Genomic DNA, 13,218 nt, shown 5'->3' with positions numbered 1-13,218 from the left:
TTTGAGTTTCGAAGTTCTGATAATCTTACTACAGAATGGAAATCTATCTATCGCTTGTTGCCGGAATTTGCTTTACATCAAGGTTATAAATATAAATGCGAATGATCAGATTCGTGGTTAGTACAAATTGCGATTAACAAACAAAAAAGGAAAAAAGAACGAAAATGGTGCAAAGAACAAATGAAGATAGGGGAGAAGCAGATGATGTTATTCATAATCAATGTTCCATCTTGGTGGCTAAAATTTTAGTAGCTATTGCACTCGCCAGGAAAAAACAAGAATTAGGAGACAGATGCCCTGAAACTATGCAGGTTGTGTATGATAAATGAAGATGAAGATGAAGATGATGGATCAAGCCTTTGGGCATTTGGAGTTGGAGGGTTGTTCCATGCTTGCTTTTACAGGTATTTGTTGACGGCGAATGGCAGTGGGGCATATTTGCAGGCATGGCTCCTTCAGCACACTGTCTTCTTCCGGCCGAGGAGGGAGCACCCCAAACTTGAACTGCCATGTCCATATTCATATCATCATTTCATCGATGTTAATATAGAAGATATTCCATACCTATTAGAGAGAGGCATACAAAAACAAATAATCGTAATACCTGACAGCTATAATCACTCAAGTTTGGCTCCATCACCAAAGGAACTCCCATGTATTCCTTGAAAAAGGTCTGACAGAAAGAAACATGCCAACATTACATCATTAATCTTTCCAAAACAGGCAACAACCGGAAAAGTGGCATTTCTTTTCAGCAGTAAAACAAGTTCAAGAAGATACCATGAAGCAACAACTCAATGATCTTGCACTTACTGATGAACATGCATACATACCAACCTGTGTAGGAAGCTTACAAGTATTGACACATACTCCCACACACTTGCTCTCCTCCAAGTACTTGCATTTCTCAACAAATACCTACATCAATCAATCGAGCAACATGGATCCCATCCCATGAATTTGACAATCGGGAATACACATATATAAAGCAAGCATTTTTAGACAAGACACAACACAACACAACGCGAGAATACCAAAAGAACATTACCCCACTAGACCATGAAGATCCATCAGGCAGATCCACAGAGTTAACTGTACAGGTTCCCATTAGCCACTGACATGTAACCACAGTCACCCTTGCTTTCAGAGACACAACACAATAATAAATAAATACATTACAACAAAATTCCATTAACCAGCTCAGTTCTTCTTCACTAGAGTGAGTGAGTGCATTACAATTCACAAGATCAGCGAGTGATATATGTGTTGTTGTGGTTAAGTTGATTGATACAAGGATTAGAACACTTACCTACCATCTCTGCTGCTACTCTGCCTCCTGCAATAGGTGAGACGAGCATTTTATACAGGTCCAACAACAAAGGAGGAAACAGTGATCTTAATATCCTCACCTGACAGACAGAGACACATACAGTTGACAAAAACAGAAAGGAATGATGACATTTTATTCAATATTAAAATCAAAAGAATCTTAATTATGAAAGAAGTAGCACAAGTGAGTGATGTAGTAGAAAAGGAAAGGAAGATTATTTTCACTCTAGTCTCGTCTTTCAATTTATTCTTAGAATCCGTAAGACAGACAACAAATGGTTGAGAGAGAAACTTATAAGATATGGGATTACCGCGGCGTTTGTTGCTTCAGCGTTGGATCGGCCAGCCATCATCCGGTGAGCCGTATCAATCAATCCATCATAGCCAGGCTTTTCGGAGTCCCACCCAATTTCCTTTAATCAATAAATCTAGTTAAAGAAAGTACCAATCGTATCTTCTGTCATGTTATCCATAGATGAAAACAACTAACTATTCATAATTGAATCAATAATCACATCGCCCTCAATTACCCCCGCCATTTTGCTGCGAAACAAGTTCAAGAAGATATCATCAAGCCCACCAGGTACATATTCTTTTCTTAGAGGCTTCAATTCAATTGGTTCCACTTCCACCTGCAGGAAATGTTTTTCTTTACTGAAATGAAGACAAAAGAGAAGAACACTGGAGCAAGTGAAAAGGCGTAATTGTTGGAAGAAGAGAATGGTTGGAGGGAGCATACAGAAGAATCAGACGGGGTGGAGAAGCATGTAATTCGAGCAGAGCGGCTGTTGATTCTTGGAGAATGGAGGGGGGATGAAAGTGAAAGAAGCGTGCGGGAGCGGGAGCAAGGATTGGGAAGCAACACGGCCATATCCATTCCAGACAGCAGATTCTCCCTGTTCTTGGAATGAATGTCAAAATCTCCTGTCCTTTGGTTTAGGGATTTTAACTCTTTTTGGCTGCTAGTATCATTTACACTTTACAGCTTCCACCTATTTTTAAAGGGCTGCCCACTTTCAGGTGCATGATGAAATTCTCCCCTAGTTTCAATCTTCTCTTATCTTGGTTTTTATCTATGGATTTTTATGGTTCATAAAAAATTTGCATCAAAAGATACAAGATCAAATTTACTATTCAAATCTAAACCGAAAAATCACCCCCCAAACACGATTTCAGGGGGGGACAACACAACAAAGACAAGGATATGCCAGTACTGCTAAGGAGCCACTGAAAAGAGGCTTTCCATGGCGTCCAAGGATGATTGCCTGCTGGTACATCTGAGATGCATGAAACCAATGGGGAAAATCCTTTCACTCCAACATGTATGCATAGGTTCAGTTTCTCTCAACTTTGCCATGTAGCCAAAACATATACAACAAGGAAGGATCATCTACCAAATGCCAGTATGGGTAAAATTAAACAGAATCATATAATTTCAGTTAATTGGACACTTGTGAATGAGACATGAATACAGAATAACTGCAAAATATTTTAGAGGAATAATAAGAAATTCTGCAAGTGATGATGCTACAAAACAGAAACTCAACCACATGGTGCTTTGGTCCTAGATGCTAGATGGTCTTCTCCATTACAGCTTTTGTTTTAAGGTCACTTCCATGATGCCTATGGGCGACTTTGGCCGGTAATGGTCATCTGTGTCTACTTCTTCAATTTCCTGGAACATGCCATGGAATAATCAATAAACGTAAAAGCTACAAAACATCTTTACCACGACCATGTTCTGTACTTCATCAGCTAACAGTTACAAAAAGAGGTAAGAAAACATTTTACCTGAACAACATCTTCACCCTTGACAACACGACCAAATACATTAATTTTCTCGTTGAGATCAGGAATTGGTGCTGTTGTGATGAAAATATCAAAACCCCCACCATCCAGCTTTGTCTTGGAAGTGCCCAACATAAAGGCTTCATGCTTCAGGCTGAGCAAGTGTAAAAATTCAGACACAGACTATGGTCATTTAACTATGAGAAAAATATGGAGAGTTGGAGGGGGTAATGAATCAAACCTTGTATCTAAATGATTGTACTGCTTTCCCCTAGAAGTCCAATCTTCTGCAATACCAGGCTTATTTACATCGCCTCCTTGAATGACAAAATTTTTTATCACACGGTTAAATAGCATTCCTTTGAAGAGTCCCTTCTGACTGAAAAAGAAAGTACAGAACTAACCTTATATTAGGAGGCATGGTGATAAGAGCTAAGCAACAAGTCAATCAGTATAAATAGGGCAGAAACAAAAAATTCAGATGCAGGTGTAGCGCCGAGAAATAGTGGTCATGCACTATACAAGTTAAATATGTTGAAGCAGGAGATAGCAAATACCATGACTTAACAAATTCATCGACAACATCAGCCAAACCTTCCTTGTAAAGCTCCACAGTTATTGAGCCTTTTGAGGTACTTATCACCTGATATTGGGTTAAAATATTACTGGAGAACAATAACAAAAAACCAAAAGAGTAAACAAAATGCATGAACAGAAAAATTAGACAAAACAGACTCAGTTAACAAGAAAAGATAAACTAACACTGACTTGATATGTTTCTGGCAGATTCACTATAAATCAATATAGAACGTTCATTCACTTTTGGTACACTGCAGTTATGTCACTAAAACAAATAAACATAAAAATAGACGCGGAACAGAAGCTAGGAATCTGCAACATATAAGTAAAACTAACAGTCAAAGTGCCACACCAAGATTCACAATTGGGAATTTAAATTCCCAACATTGCAGAAGAATATCCATATCAATAAATTTATTAAGTAAAAAATCTAAACCAACAGAGACTTGATTGATCAATAAATAAGCATACACAGAAACTTACAGCATATTTAGGGAAACCAAGTTTCTTTGAATCAACAAATGATCCATCATGCTGCACAAAAAAACACACAAGCATGACCAGATGAACATGGAAGCATTGAAGAAAAAATGGCAGGTCCAATCAACATTGCATCACAAATTTGAACACCCAAGTGAATATAAAGGCGAAACCTAACAATCCAGAGGCCGCAGCAAGAATATGAAAAACCGCTACTGAATAGGGAAGTGTTAAAAATGAAACAGTAAGCAATGAAATATGCCTATGAATGACATATCTCAGGTTTCATTCTAGTGTCAATTATCAAATTAATAATGTCTCATTTCTTTGCTGCTCCTGAGGTCCTGTCTTCTTCTGCCATGTTCATTATCTCCATCAAGTATTAGAACTTCCTTCTTTGCTGTGAAGGAATGAATCATGGGGTAACCTAACTCAGCAAGAAAGAGATGGAGGAAGAGAAGGAGAAGGAGCTGCATACCTCTACACCTCCTAATGTATCTTCAGTCAGAAATCTTGACCTGAATGAATGCCCAAATCAAGGTGATAATCAATGTATGGTTCATATAGTAGCTTTTGCTGCCACAAGAATACAATTAAATAGATCTTCAAACTAGATTATGAATGACCCATCAATCAAATACCAATATCACATACACACATATGAAATGGTGTTAATTATGTATAAGCAAACTTCAAGTGCAAGCATGTCACAAACAAGGAGCTCAAACATGTTTTAACATCGGAATGAAAATATGACATGCCTTGTATAAAAATTTAATCTTTGCCTATGGATATAAATCTAGTTGGGAAGATATCCTTGGGTCTCGGTCATCAAAGAGACTGATAACAAAAAGATCACCAATAGCAACTCATCATCAAATTAGAGTGAAAGATGTAAGAGGGAAACCGGAGAAGAGACCTTCGGGCCCAGTGCCTGTAGGACGCAACCAGGAAAAACGCCATGACTCCGATAATCAGGGCATAGACAGCAATTGTAGCAATACTGAATCGGCTTGGCCCCTTCTTCTTCTTGCTCTGTTGTAGGAGTGCTTGAGGTTTGATTTTCGCCATTATGATTCCCCAACGAGACTTCAAATCTTGAAAAGGGATATCACGCATCAATTACGAAAAGTCAGATGGATAACATCCGAAAGTCATTAGCGGGATAAAATCAACAAAAGGATATGATTACCGGATCCCTGATCTACGCAAGGACACAAATCAACGAATTAAGAAGAAGGGTTCCTTCAGAAACTCGGAGTAGAATTACGGCACAAAATTTTTTAAAAAAAATTCTAAAATCCGCTTCACGAATCACAACTTTTCCCAGTTCAATGAAAGGGAAGCCTCAACGCGGGTAATCGTCGTTTATTTGTATATGTAATATGCGGAAGGAAATTCGAATAGAGCAAAGCAGAAGAACAGTCTTGTTCTGTCTGTCTCACACTGCAACTCTAAATGACGACGGAGGAGCCTGAGCCTTATTGGCCCGATACAATAAAAAAGTTTCTTGAGATATATTCGGAGGAACATATTAAATAGATCACTCATGGTTGTTTGAAATTTATTAGGAGGTGCCGTAATTTTTATACAAAAATATGATAGTGAATAAATTTTCAGTCAATCTTTTATTAATGTACTGTGCTATTATAGACTGATCTAAATCAAATTATTTGTATTAAAAAATTACCATTTGTTATGGAACTTTTAGAGTTACTCCATCCGTCTTGACAATTATACACATATTTTTTTTTATTAGTTACATTTATATATAATCAGAACACCTTATTCTCTTTTATTGTGTTTTTGAATGCCTCTGTTAATTGGGCCAGGTCGATTTATTTAGATTTTCATTCTTGAGTCATTTCATGATCACACAACATCACATACTTAACTCCGATAAAAAAAAAAAAAAAAAAAAAAAAAACATTACATAGTTACCGATCAAACTCATGAATGAATAATAATACCAAATATATATATTTCTGGTATTTTATTTTTAGCTTAACGGCCTTTTTTATCACAAGGCGCCAATACATCATCCACAACAACGGCGGTTTCTACCTTACTACTAATGTTGCCCATCTCATTCTCATCATCGTCGTCGTCTCCAAGGCTCAAGGTTTTTCGGTGCATCGTCACCAATCTCTGGCTATCATCTGTAACTGCGCCTTCTTCCACATCCCTGCTGCCGCCGTGGTCTCCCCCATTTTGGTGGCATTCCTCCTCCTGCTGCTGGAGCTGCAGTGCCGACTCCAGGCACCAGAGCACGTCCCCCATGGACGGCCGCTCCACCCCATTCTCTGCCAAGCATTTCTCCGCTGTGCTCGTGAATTTCTTCAAGCTTTCTGCTCTTATTTCCCCCTTCAATTCTGGATCCATTATGTCCTCCACGCAATTGTTCCTCGCACAATGCAGCGCCCAATCCGCCAGGCTCACCTGCTCCCTCGGCAGGCTCGGATTCAGGGCCGGCCTCGCGCACAGCAGCTCGAACAGCACCACTCCGAACGAGTACACGTCCGATTTTTCTGTCAATTGCTGCCTTCTGAAGTACTCAGGGTCCAGATATCCAAAGCTGCCCTTCACCACCGTGCTCACATGCCCTCCATGGCCTTCCGCTCCCACTTTGGAGAGCCCGAAATCGGAGACCTTAGCCACCCAATTATCGTCCAGCAGGATGTTGGTAGTCTTGACATCTCTGTGAATTATGGTGTTCTTTGCACCCGTGTGGAGATAGTGCAGCCCGCGAGCAGCTCCGATGCTGATCTCCAGCCTCTGCTTCCATGAGAGGATGGTTTGGTTGCCCTTGTAGAGATGCTCCCTCAATGTCCCTTTCCCCATGTAGTCATACACCAGGATCATCTCGCCATTGTCTTCACTGTATCCGATCAAAGACACCAAATGCCGGTGCCTCAGCTGAGAGAGCATCTCTATTTCTGTCTGGAATTCGTTGATTCCCTGCTCCGAAGAAGGATTCGATCTCTTGATCGCCACTTTCGTGTCGCCATCGAGGACGCCTTTGTACACCTTCCCAAAGCCGCCCACGCCGATCATGTTTGATTCGTCGAAGTCATTGGTAGCACTGCTTACCTCTGCTAAGCTGAAATAGCGGCAATTGCTGGCTGCATCTGGTGAAATGGAGATAATGGATGACTTGGTTCGGTTTGCATTTGAGGACAAAGAGATCGGAAGCCAACCGGGCCCTGATTGATCCGCTGGTGGCATAGATTTCTTCTTTCTGTTGTATGCTGCCATGATCAAAACGGCTGCTAGCCCAACTGCAGCAGCTCCTCCGGCAGCTCCGGTGAATGTGACCTGGCTGAAAGCTTCTCGTCCTTGGAATGACCCTGGATTCATTTGGCCTTGCTGGTATCTCTTCATCAGATCAGACATGGTCGGATTAGGTCCTGCCAGATTCGCCTGAGGGTCACTGAGCTTGAATATCTCCAGCCCGTTGAGAAGGACATCCATGAATTCGGCTTTAGTCTGGTCTGTAGGATGGAGTGCAACCCAAATCTTAGGGTCGTCACCTGTCCTGTTGCTGACATGAATCACATAATCCTTCTTCATTGGAGTTGCAATGGAACCTGTCCACGCATAAATGTCCACCTCGCTTACCGCAGTCTTGTTGTTGACGAACACATCGAAAACTCTCTGATTCGGCTTTGTCATCTCAGAGTCGCACCAGTGCAATCTAACCAGGTACATGAAATTAGGATCCACATCGAAAGTCCATGTCAGGTTCGCAATCACGTTGACATCCTTGAAAGCTCCCATCGATCTGTAACTGCTGTACACGTCCAGTGGAGCCATGTAGGAAGGCATGCCTCTGTAGTTGACGGTGATGTTGGCCCCTAAGGCGACCCCATGCCCGCCACCGAATATGTACAGGCTGTCGTCGTACCAGCTTCTCATCAGGCTGTCGTTTGTTGGGGAAATATATCCTCCTCCCACATTCAACCTGTACAATGCTTCCATGCTGCTGGATGCAATGGGGATGGTGGATGCAGACTGGGAGTCGACACCGGATGCATCTGTTCCCACCAAGATAGGATCCTCAACAAAAGTTGGGGGAGATGAGATGATCTCAATGCCATTGATGAAAGCGAAGGAGGACGGGTATTGGTCCGATGGCTTGAATGTGACGCCGAGGGATGTGAATTGGTTCGGAGCCAGATGATATTCCTTGATGAAGTAGGCCTGGGAAAGTGCCTCGGCGGCTAAAGAAGCACTGAAATTGTTCAACAGAGTGATGCCCCCAGCAACGACGGAGAAATAGGAATTGTATATGTTGGAATTAGGGTAGGAAGAGGGGTAGAAATGGAGTCGGAGCAATGTCCGGGAGGATGGATCTTGGAGGGGAAATTGGTAGGTTGCTTCGGATTGGAATATTCTGGCGGTCATGTAAGGGATTGTTGAAGACAATGAGGGATCTTGTGTGTCAGCCTTGGCCTCCACGTTCTTGCTGCCGGGGAGGAGGTATCTGGCGTCGGGCAGCCATGTCCGGCCATCTGCGTCATTTCCTCCAACAGAATCGCCGCAGCTTAAAAGCAGGGGGTTGGAGCCAATGCCAATGCCATCGCCAATGCTTGTCACGTGGATTGCACAGAGGATAAGGGACAAGGCAAAAAGTGTTGGAGAAATCCGATGGCTTCTTGTCTCCATTGCCATGCGGGATCAGGCATACAGGAAAAAAACAATTTTAGACTTCCTCGGAAAGACAGAAGCCTGTGTCTTTTCCCCGTACGCCTGCAAAACAATTTGTCTAGTTAGGTTTTACCGTGTTGTTATTGTACCCTATGGTTTGGGGTTAGGTCATTTGCTTGGTTGCCATGACAGACAAGACAAGATCACACAACCAACCTCGATCTTAATTTGACTGATGGGGGAATGTAGCCAAGAAGTTGGAATTAAGATGAGAATGGTATGGAAGCAGCTGCAGCAGCTGTGTTGTGTTCCCTCCCATGATCCCATCCCATGCATGATTCTTGTTTCTCTGGGCCAATCATGGATTTAGGTAAGCAATGGAGGCGAGTGAAAATCTCATATGAAAAACATTGACTATTTTGGACATAAATGAAATGAAGGTAGGTAAGGAGAGGGGCCCTGAAAAAGCACTCCACTCTTTTCTCTTTACTATCTTTATTTGACTTTTCTTTCTCAGTGGAGACTGGGCAATCCTACCTGTCGCGATGATGTCCGATCTCCCTCGGTCAAAATATTTAAATCAAGATAAAAGAAAAAAAGGCTGCCCAACAGCCATTTTTATCTTCTTCTCATTCTCTTTGTGCGATGGCGTCGTCAACTCCGCCACCGCACTGTACACTCACCACTCCCAAACCTTACCAGAATAACCATTTCCACCACCTCCAAAACCATCATCACAGCCACCGCAATTCCTCCCGTCAACACAACTGGGCACCTCAAAAGGTTTACTTAAACAACCACGTTTCTCATGCCGCCGCCCCCAGGCCGCCCCCTCCCTCTGCTACCGCTGTCGCAGCAGCTGGAAGCCCTAACCTTTCTTGTTTTTCTGCAGCTGATTTTTCCGGCCGGCGCTCCACCAGATTTGTCTCAAAAATGCATTTTGGCCGCCCTAGGTCTACTCCCTCCTCCCGCCACTCCGCCGCCGCAGAAGAAGCGCTCCACCAAGCTCTTATCTGCGGTGGCGAGGTAAAATGCTTGGATGATATCTTGCTTAGTTTCGAGTCGAAGCTTTATGCGTCTGCTGATTATACCTTTTTGCTGCGGGAGCTGGGGAATAGAGGGGATTGGGTCAAGGCAATGAGGTGTTTTGAGTTTGCAATTAGTCGTGAAAGGAGGAGAAACGAGCTGGGGAAACTGGCTAGCTCGATGATTAGTACGCTTGGTAGACTGGGAAAGATTGAATTAGCCAAGAAAGTGTTTGAGAATGCTGTGAATGAGGGGTATGGCAACACTGTATATGCCTATTCTTCCTTGATTAGTGCCTATGCTAAGAGTGGCTATTGTGATGAGGCGATTGCTGTTTTTGAGAGTATGAAAGTCTTGGGCTTGAAGCCAAATTTAGTGACTTACAATGCTCTCATAGATGCATGCGGTAAAGGCGGTGCTGATTATAAGAGGGCTTTGTGGATCTTTGATGACATGATGCGGAATGGGGTGCAGCCTGATAGGATTACCTACAATTCACTTCTTGCAGTGTGTAGTGGAGCAGGGTTGTGGGACAGTGCAAGGAGTTTGTTTGATGAGATGGCTTACCGGGGGATTGATCAAGATATCTATACATATAATACCCTTTTAGACGCCGCGTGTAGTGGTGGGCACATGGATGCTGCTTTTGAGATAAGGGCTGAGATGCATGCAAAGAATATATTTCCTAATGAAATCACTTATAGTACTATGATTCGTGGGTGTGCCAAGGCCGGGAGGCTGGATAGAGCACTGAACTTGTTCAATGAGATGAAGCTTGCGGGTATTAAATTGGACAGGGTGTCTTATAATACGTTGCTTGCTATTTATGCTAGTCTTGGCAGGTTTGATGAGGCTTTTGCTGTTGGTAAGGAGATGGAGAGCATTGGGATTAAGAAGGATGTTGTCACTTACAATGCTTTGTTGGATGGATTTGGTAAACAGGGAATGTATGATAAGGTTAAAGAATTGTTTGCAGAGATGAAAAGGGAACATCTCTCACCTAACCTATTAACTTATTCAACATTAATCAGTGTTTATTGCAAGGGAGGATTATATGAAGAGGCAATGGAAGCATACAAAGGGTTCAAACTACAAGGTCTGAAGGCAGATGTGGTTTTCTACAGCAAATTGATTGATGCCTTGTGCAAGAAGGGGCTGGTGGAATCATCTGCGCTGCTACTTGATGAGATGATGAGGGAAGGTATCCAGCCTAATGTTGTTACCTACAACTCAATCATTAATGCCTTTGGTCAATATGAAACTGTCGATGAGATTGAACCTCAGATAGAATCCTCAAAACAAATGGTTCTTCTGAATGTTCCTGAGACCGAGATGGAAGACAAGGAGGATGACAGAATTACTAAAGTTTTCAAGCAATTGGCTTGTGGAAAATTGGGCAATGGAAAGCATGACCACAGGGAAATGAAGGACTTTCGATGTGTTTTAGGTGTTTTCGGGAGAATGCATGAAATGAAAATAAAGCCTAATGTTGTTACCTTCTCCGCAATTCTTAATGCTTGCAGGTTATTCATGTTTTTAAATATCGTAATTATCTCTGCTAATTTGCACATATCCAGATGCTTTTGTTTTGGATTCTCATTGTGCAACCATAAATTATCAACAGGGTACACATTTATCCTTGCAAAAGGAAGTATAGATACAATATATATCTCAATGTTCAGAGATTCAACTGGTCGCCTTAATGTTTATGAAAACTTTAGATTTTGATAATATCATCATCATGAGGTTCTAGCTGAACTCTTTGTGCTTGTAGCCGCTGCCGTTCATTTGAAGAAGCTTCACTGCTACTGGAGGAGTTGCGTTTGTTTGATAATCAAGTATATGGAGTAGCATATGGACTTCTAATGGGTCACAATGAGTTCACTTGGTCACAAGCTCTAACACTTTTTGATGAAGTGAAGAGAATGGACTCTTCAACCGCTTCTGCTTTTTACAATGCTTTGACTGATATGCTATGGCACTTTGGCCAGGTACCTTGCCAATTAAATGAAAGCTCCATGTTATCTAAGTCCATTGCAATGTATGAGATAATAGATAATTACTGTTTATTGTTCTATACTATAATCAATGCTCTTTTCTATCAATTTAAATTATATTTGAAGAGCGTCTTCTCACTGGTTGAACAAACCTGTTACTATGTGCCAAGAAAATAATCACACTTCATCACTTCAGCCAATCTCATCACGAGCTAGTACCTAAGTCTGGGAGGCAAAATCCTCTATAGTGTAGCTTAAAAGAAACTGAGAGAGTGTCTAAAGAGTGTTCCAATTGAAATTGCAACATAAATGCTTCACCATTGCCTGCACCTTACCCTTGCCTAAAATAGAAAAGAAGAAATAGACATGTTTTACACTCTCAGAGACAAAGCATATTGGTAGCTTTGAGGACATTGATTATTTGCTTGTATGTTTTTGCTGTCTTTTGATGATAACAATCAATATAGTAATGAATACCTGTAAATCCTTACTTTTTTTTTTTCTTTTTTGTTGAACTCTGGCCATGCCCATGATTTCTTGATGGATGTTTGAGATTGCCCACTGTGTGACTAATGACAAATCAATCTAGATTTCATGCATTTCTGAGGAAATACCAACAGTTATGATCTGGGATGCACTCTAAGCGTGTGGTGGTATATGGTCATTTGATAATGCTAGACAAGTTTTGAGTCATGCAGATAAAGATTGAAGAGGTTTAATTGACCCATTTCACTTTCTTTCTCCAAGAAACGAGGAGCCCAACTTGTTGTGCTTGAAGGAAAGCGTCGAGAAGTATGGGAAAATACTTGGTCAGAGTCATGCCTGGATTTGCATCTCATGTCCTTGGGCGCTGCACGAGCCATGGTGCATTCATGGTTGCTCAATATACGCTCTATTGTTTTCGAAGGTCATGAATTGCCAAAGTTGCTAAGGTATATAGGTTTCTCTATTTGTCAATACCTTGAATTATTTGAGTTGGTTTCAGGTTTGGATTTTACATTTGATTAATGAAACACATATGCAGCATACTAACCGGGTGGGGCAAGCACAGCAAAGTGGTAGGTGATGGTGCACTTAAGCGCGCAGTTGAAGCTCAGCTGATGAGCATGGGCGCACCATTTCGGGTTGCCAAGTGTAATATTGGGAGATTCACATCAACAGGGGCAGTTGTGGCTGCCTGGCTGAAGGAATCAGGGACACTAAAGGTGCTGGTACTCGAGGATGAAAGAAGTCACTTGATTGCAGACTGCAGCAAAAGGTTCAAAAACCTTCAGCCACTTCCATTGTAGCTAGCTAGTTGGCTATTCATGGATGATCAATGTAATCAATGTGTGATGAAATTATAATTGTGAATCTAAGCCCCTTGTTTGTC

At 41.8% G+C, this 13,218-nt stretch overlaps 4 protein-coding genes and 1 long non-coding RNA gene across 8 annotated transcripts; 2 read left to right on the top strand and 3 right to left on the bottom strand.

Annotated features, from left to right (window-relative positions):
* Positions 1-67: 67 nt before the first annotated feature.
* LOC127258853 (beta-carotene isomerase D27, chloroplastic) lies at positions 68-2,330 on the bottom strand. 4 transcript variants are annotated; one of them, XM_051285892.1, is made up of 8 exons: positions 2,069-2,330; positions 1,860-1,961; positions 1,641-1,742; positions 1,314-1,409; positions 1,049-1,114; positions 781-918; positions 605-673; positions 68-504 (listed from the first exon to the last, which is right to left on the bottom strand). In XM_051285892.1, exons 1-8 carry the CDS (start codon positions 2,204-2,206, stop codon positions 352-354), a joined length of 864 nt encoding a protein of 287 aa, XP_051141849.1. In that variant the 5' UTR covers positions 2,207-2,330; the 3' UTR covers positions 68-351. The 4 variants fall into 4 exon arrangements, with proteins under 4 accessions (XP_051141849.1, XP_051141848.1, XP_051141850.1 ...); XM_051285891.1 differs by having other exon boundaries at positions 69-504; positions 1,049-1,140; positions 1,310-1,409; XM_051285893.1 differs by having other exon boundaries at positions 72-504; positions 838-918; positions 1,049-1,140; positions 1,310-1,409.
* On the top strand, positions 2,215-3,007 carry LOC127258856 (uncharacterized). Its single transcript, XR_007840369.1, has 2 exons — positions 2,215-2,349; positions 2,506-3,007. It is a non-coding gene; the product is annotated as an uncharacterized LOC127258856 (long non-coding RNA).
* On the bottom strand, positions 2,740-5,686 carry LOC127258854 (peptidyl-prolyl cis-trans isomerase CYP21-3, mitochondrial-like). The gene is made up of 8 exons (XM_051285895.1): positions 5,369-5,686; positions 5,096-5,273; positions 4,655-4,694; positions 4,180-4,230; positions 3,675-3,760; positions 3,359-3,496; positions 3,121-3,271; positions 2,740-3,004 (listed from the first exon to the last, which is right to left on the bottom strand). Exons 2-8 carry the CDS (start codon positions 5,245-5,247, stop codon positions 2,918-2,920), a joined length of 705 nt encoding a protein of 234 aa, XP_051141852.1. The 5' UTR covers positions 5,248-5,273; positions 5,369-5,686; the 3' UTR covers positions 2,740-2,917.
* Positions 5,687-6,167: 481 nt separating this feature from the next.
* On the bottom strand, positions 6,168-9,208 carry LOC127258848 (receptor-like protein kinase ANXUR1). The gene has a single exon (XM_051285881.1). The coding sequence runs from the start codon at positions 8,845-8,847 to the stop codon at positions 6,181-6,183; it is 2,667 nt and encodes an 888-aa protein (XP_051141838.1). The 5' UTR covers positions 8,848-9,208; the 3' UTR covers positions 6,168-6,180.
* Positions 9,209-9,420: 212 nt separating this feature from the next.
* LOC127258850 (pentatricopeptide repeat-containing protein GUN1, chloroplastic) lies at positions 9,421-13,218 on the top strand. Its single transcript, XM_051285882.1, has 4 exons — positions 9,421-11,372; positions 11,624-11,840; positions 12,594-12,778; positions 12,871-13,218. The coding sequence occupies exons 1-4, from the start codon at positions 9,469-9,471 to the stop codon at positions 13,133-13,135; spliced, it is 2,571 nt and encodes an 856-aa protein (XP_051141839.1). The 5' UTR covers positions 9,421-9,468; the 3' UTR covers positions 13,136-13,218.

The sequence above is a fragment of the Andrographis paniculata genome, unplaced genomic scaffold (genome assembly GCF_009805555.1).
Source record: "Andrographis paniculata isolate CXL003 unplaced genomic scaffold, ASM980555v1 Contig5END, whole genome shotgun sequence".
Classification (NCBI taxonomy): Eukaryota; Viridiplantae; Streptophyta; class Magnoliopsida; order Lamiales; family Acanthaceae; genus Andrographis; species Andrographis paniculata.
The sequence above is the reverse complement of the archived record's forward strand: the minus strand, read 5'-3'. Positions and strand labels throughout refer to the sequence as shown.

What these genes read in the sequence shown, in the direction of transcription:
- LOC127258853 (XM_051285891.1), bottom strand. Translation starts at nt 2,206, where the DNA reads ATGGATATGGCCGTGTTGCTTCCCAATCCTTGCTCCCGCTCCCGCACG. An exon ending in GATCTTCATGGTCTAGTGGG is followed by an intron (nt 919 to 1,048) that starts GTAATGTTCTTT and finishes TGATTGATGTAG; the next exon opens with GTATTTGTTGAGAAATGCAA. An exon ending in CATTGAGTTGTTGCTTCATG is followed by an intron (nt 674 to 780) that starts GTATCTTCTTGA and finishes TCTTTCTGTCAG; the next exon opens with ACCTTTTTCAAGGAATACAT.
- LOC127258854 (XM_051285895.1), bottom strand. Translation starts at nt 5,247, where the DNA reads ATGGCGAAAATCAAACCTCAAGCACTCCTACAACAGAGCAAGAAGAAG. An exon ending in GATGAATTTGTTAAGTCATG is followed by an intron (nt 3,497 to 3,674) that starts GTATTTGCTATC and finishes TTTCTTTTTCAG; the next exon opens with TCAGAAGGGACTCTTCAAAG. An exon ending in TACAATCATTTAGATACAAG is followed by an intron (nt 3,272 to 3,358) that starts GTTTGATTCATT and finishes ACACTTGCTCAG; the next exon opens with CCTGAAGCATGAAGCCTTTA.
- LOC127258848 (XM_051285881.1), bottom strand. Translation starts at nt 8,847, where the DNA reads ATGGCAATGGAGACAAGAAGCCATCGGATTTCTCCAACACTTTTTGCC.
- LOC127258850 (XM_051285882.1), top strand. Translation starts at nt 9,469, where the DNA reads ATGGCGTCGTCAACTCCGCCACCGCACTGTACACTCACCACTCCCAAA. An exon ending in GCAATTCTTAATGCTTGCAG is followed by an intron (nt 11,373 to 11,623) that starts GTTATTCATGTT and finishes TTGTGCTTGTAG; the next exon opens with CCGCTGCCGTTCATTTGAAG. An exon ending in GAATTGCCAAAGTTGCTAAG is followed by an intron (nt 12,779 to 12,870) that starts GTATATAGGTTT and finishes ACACATATGCAG; the next exon opens with CATACTAACCGGGTGGGGCA.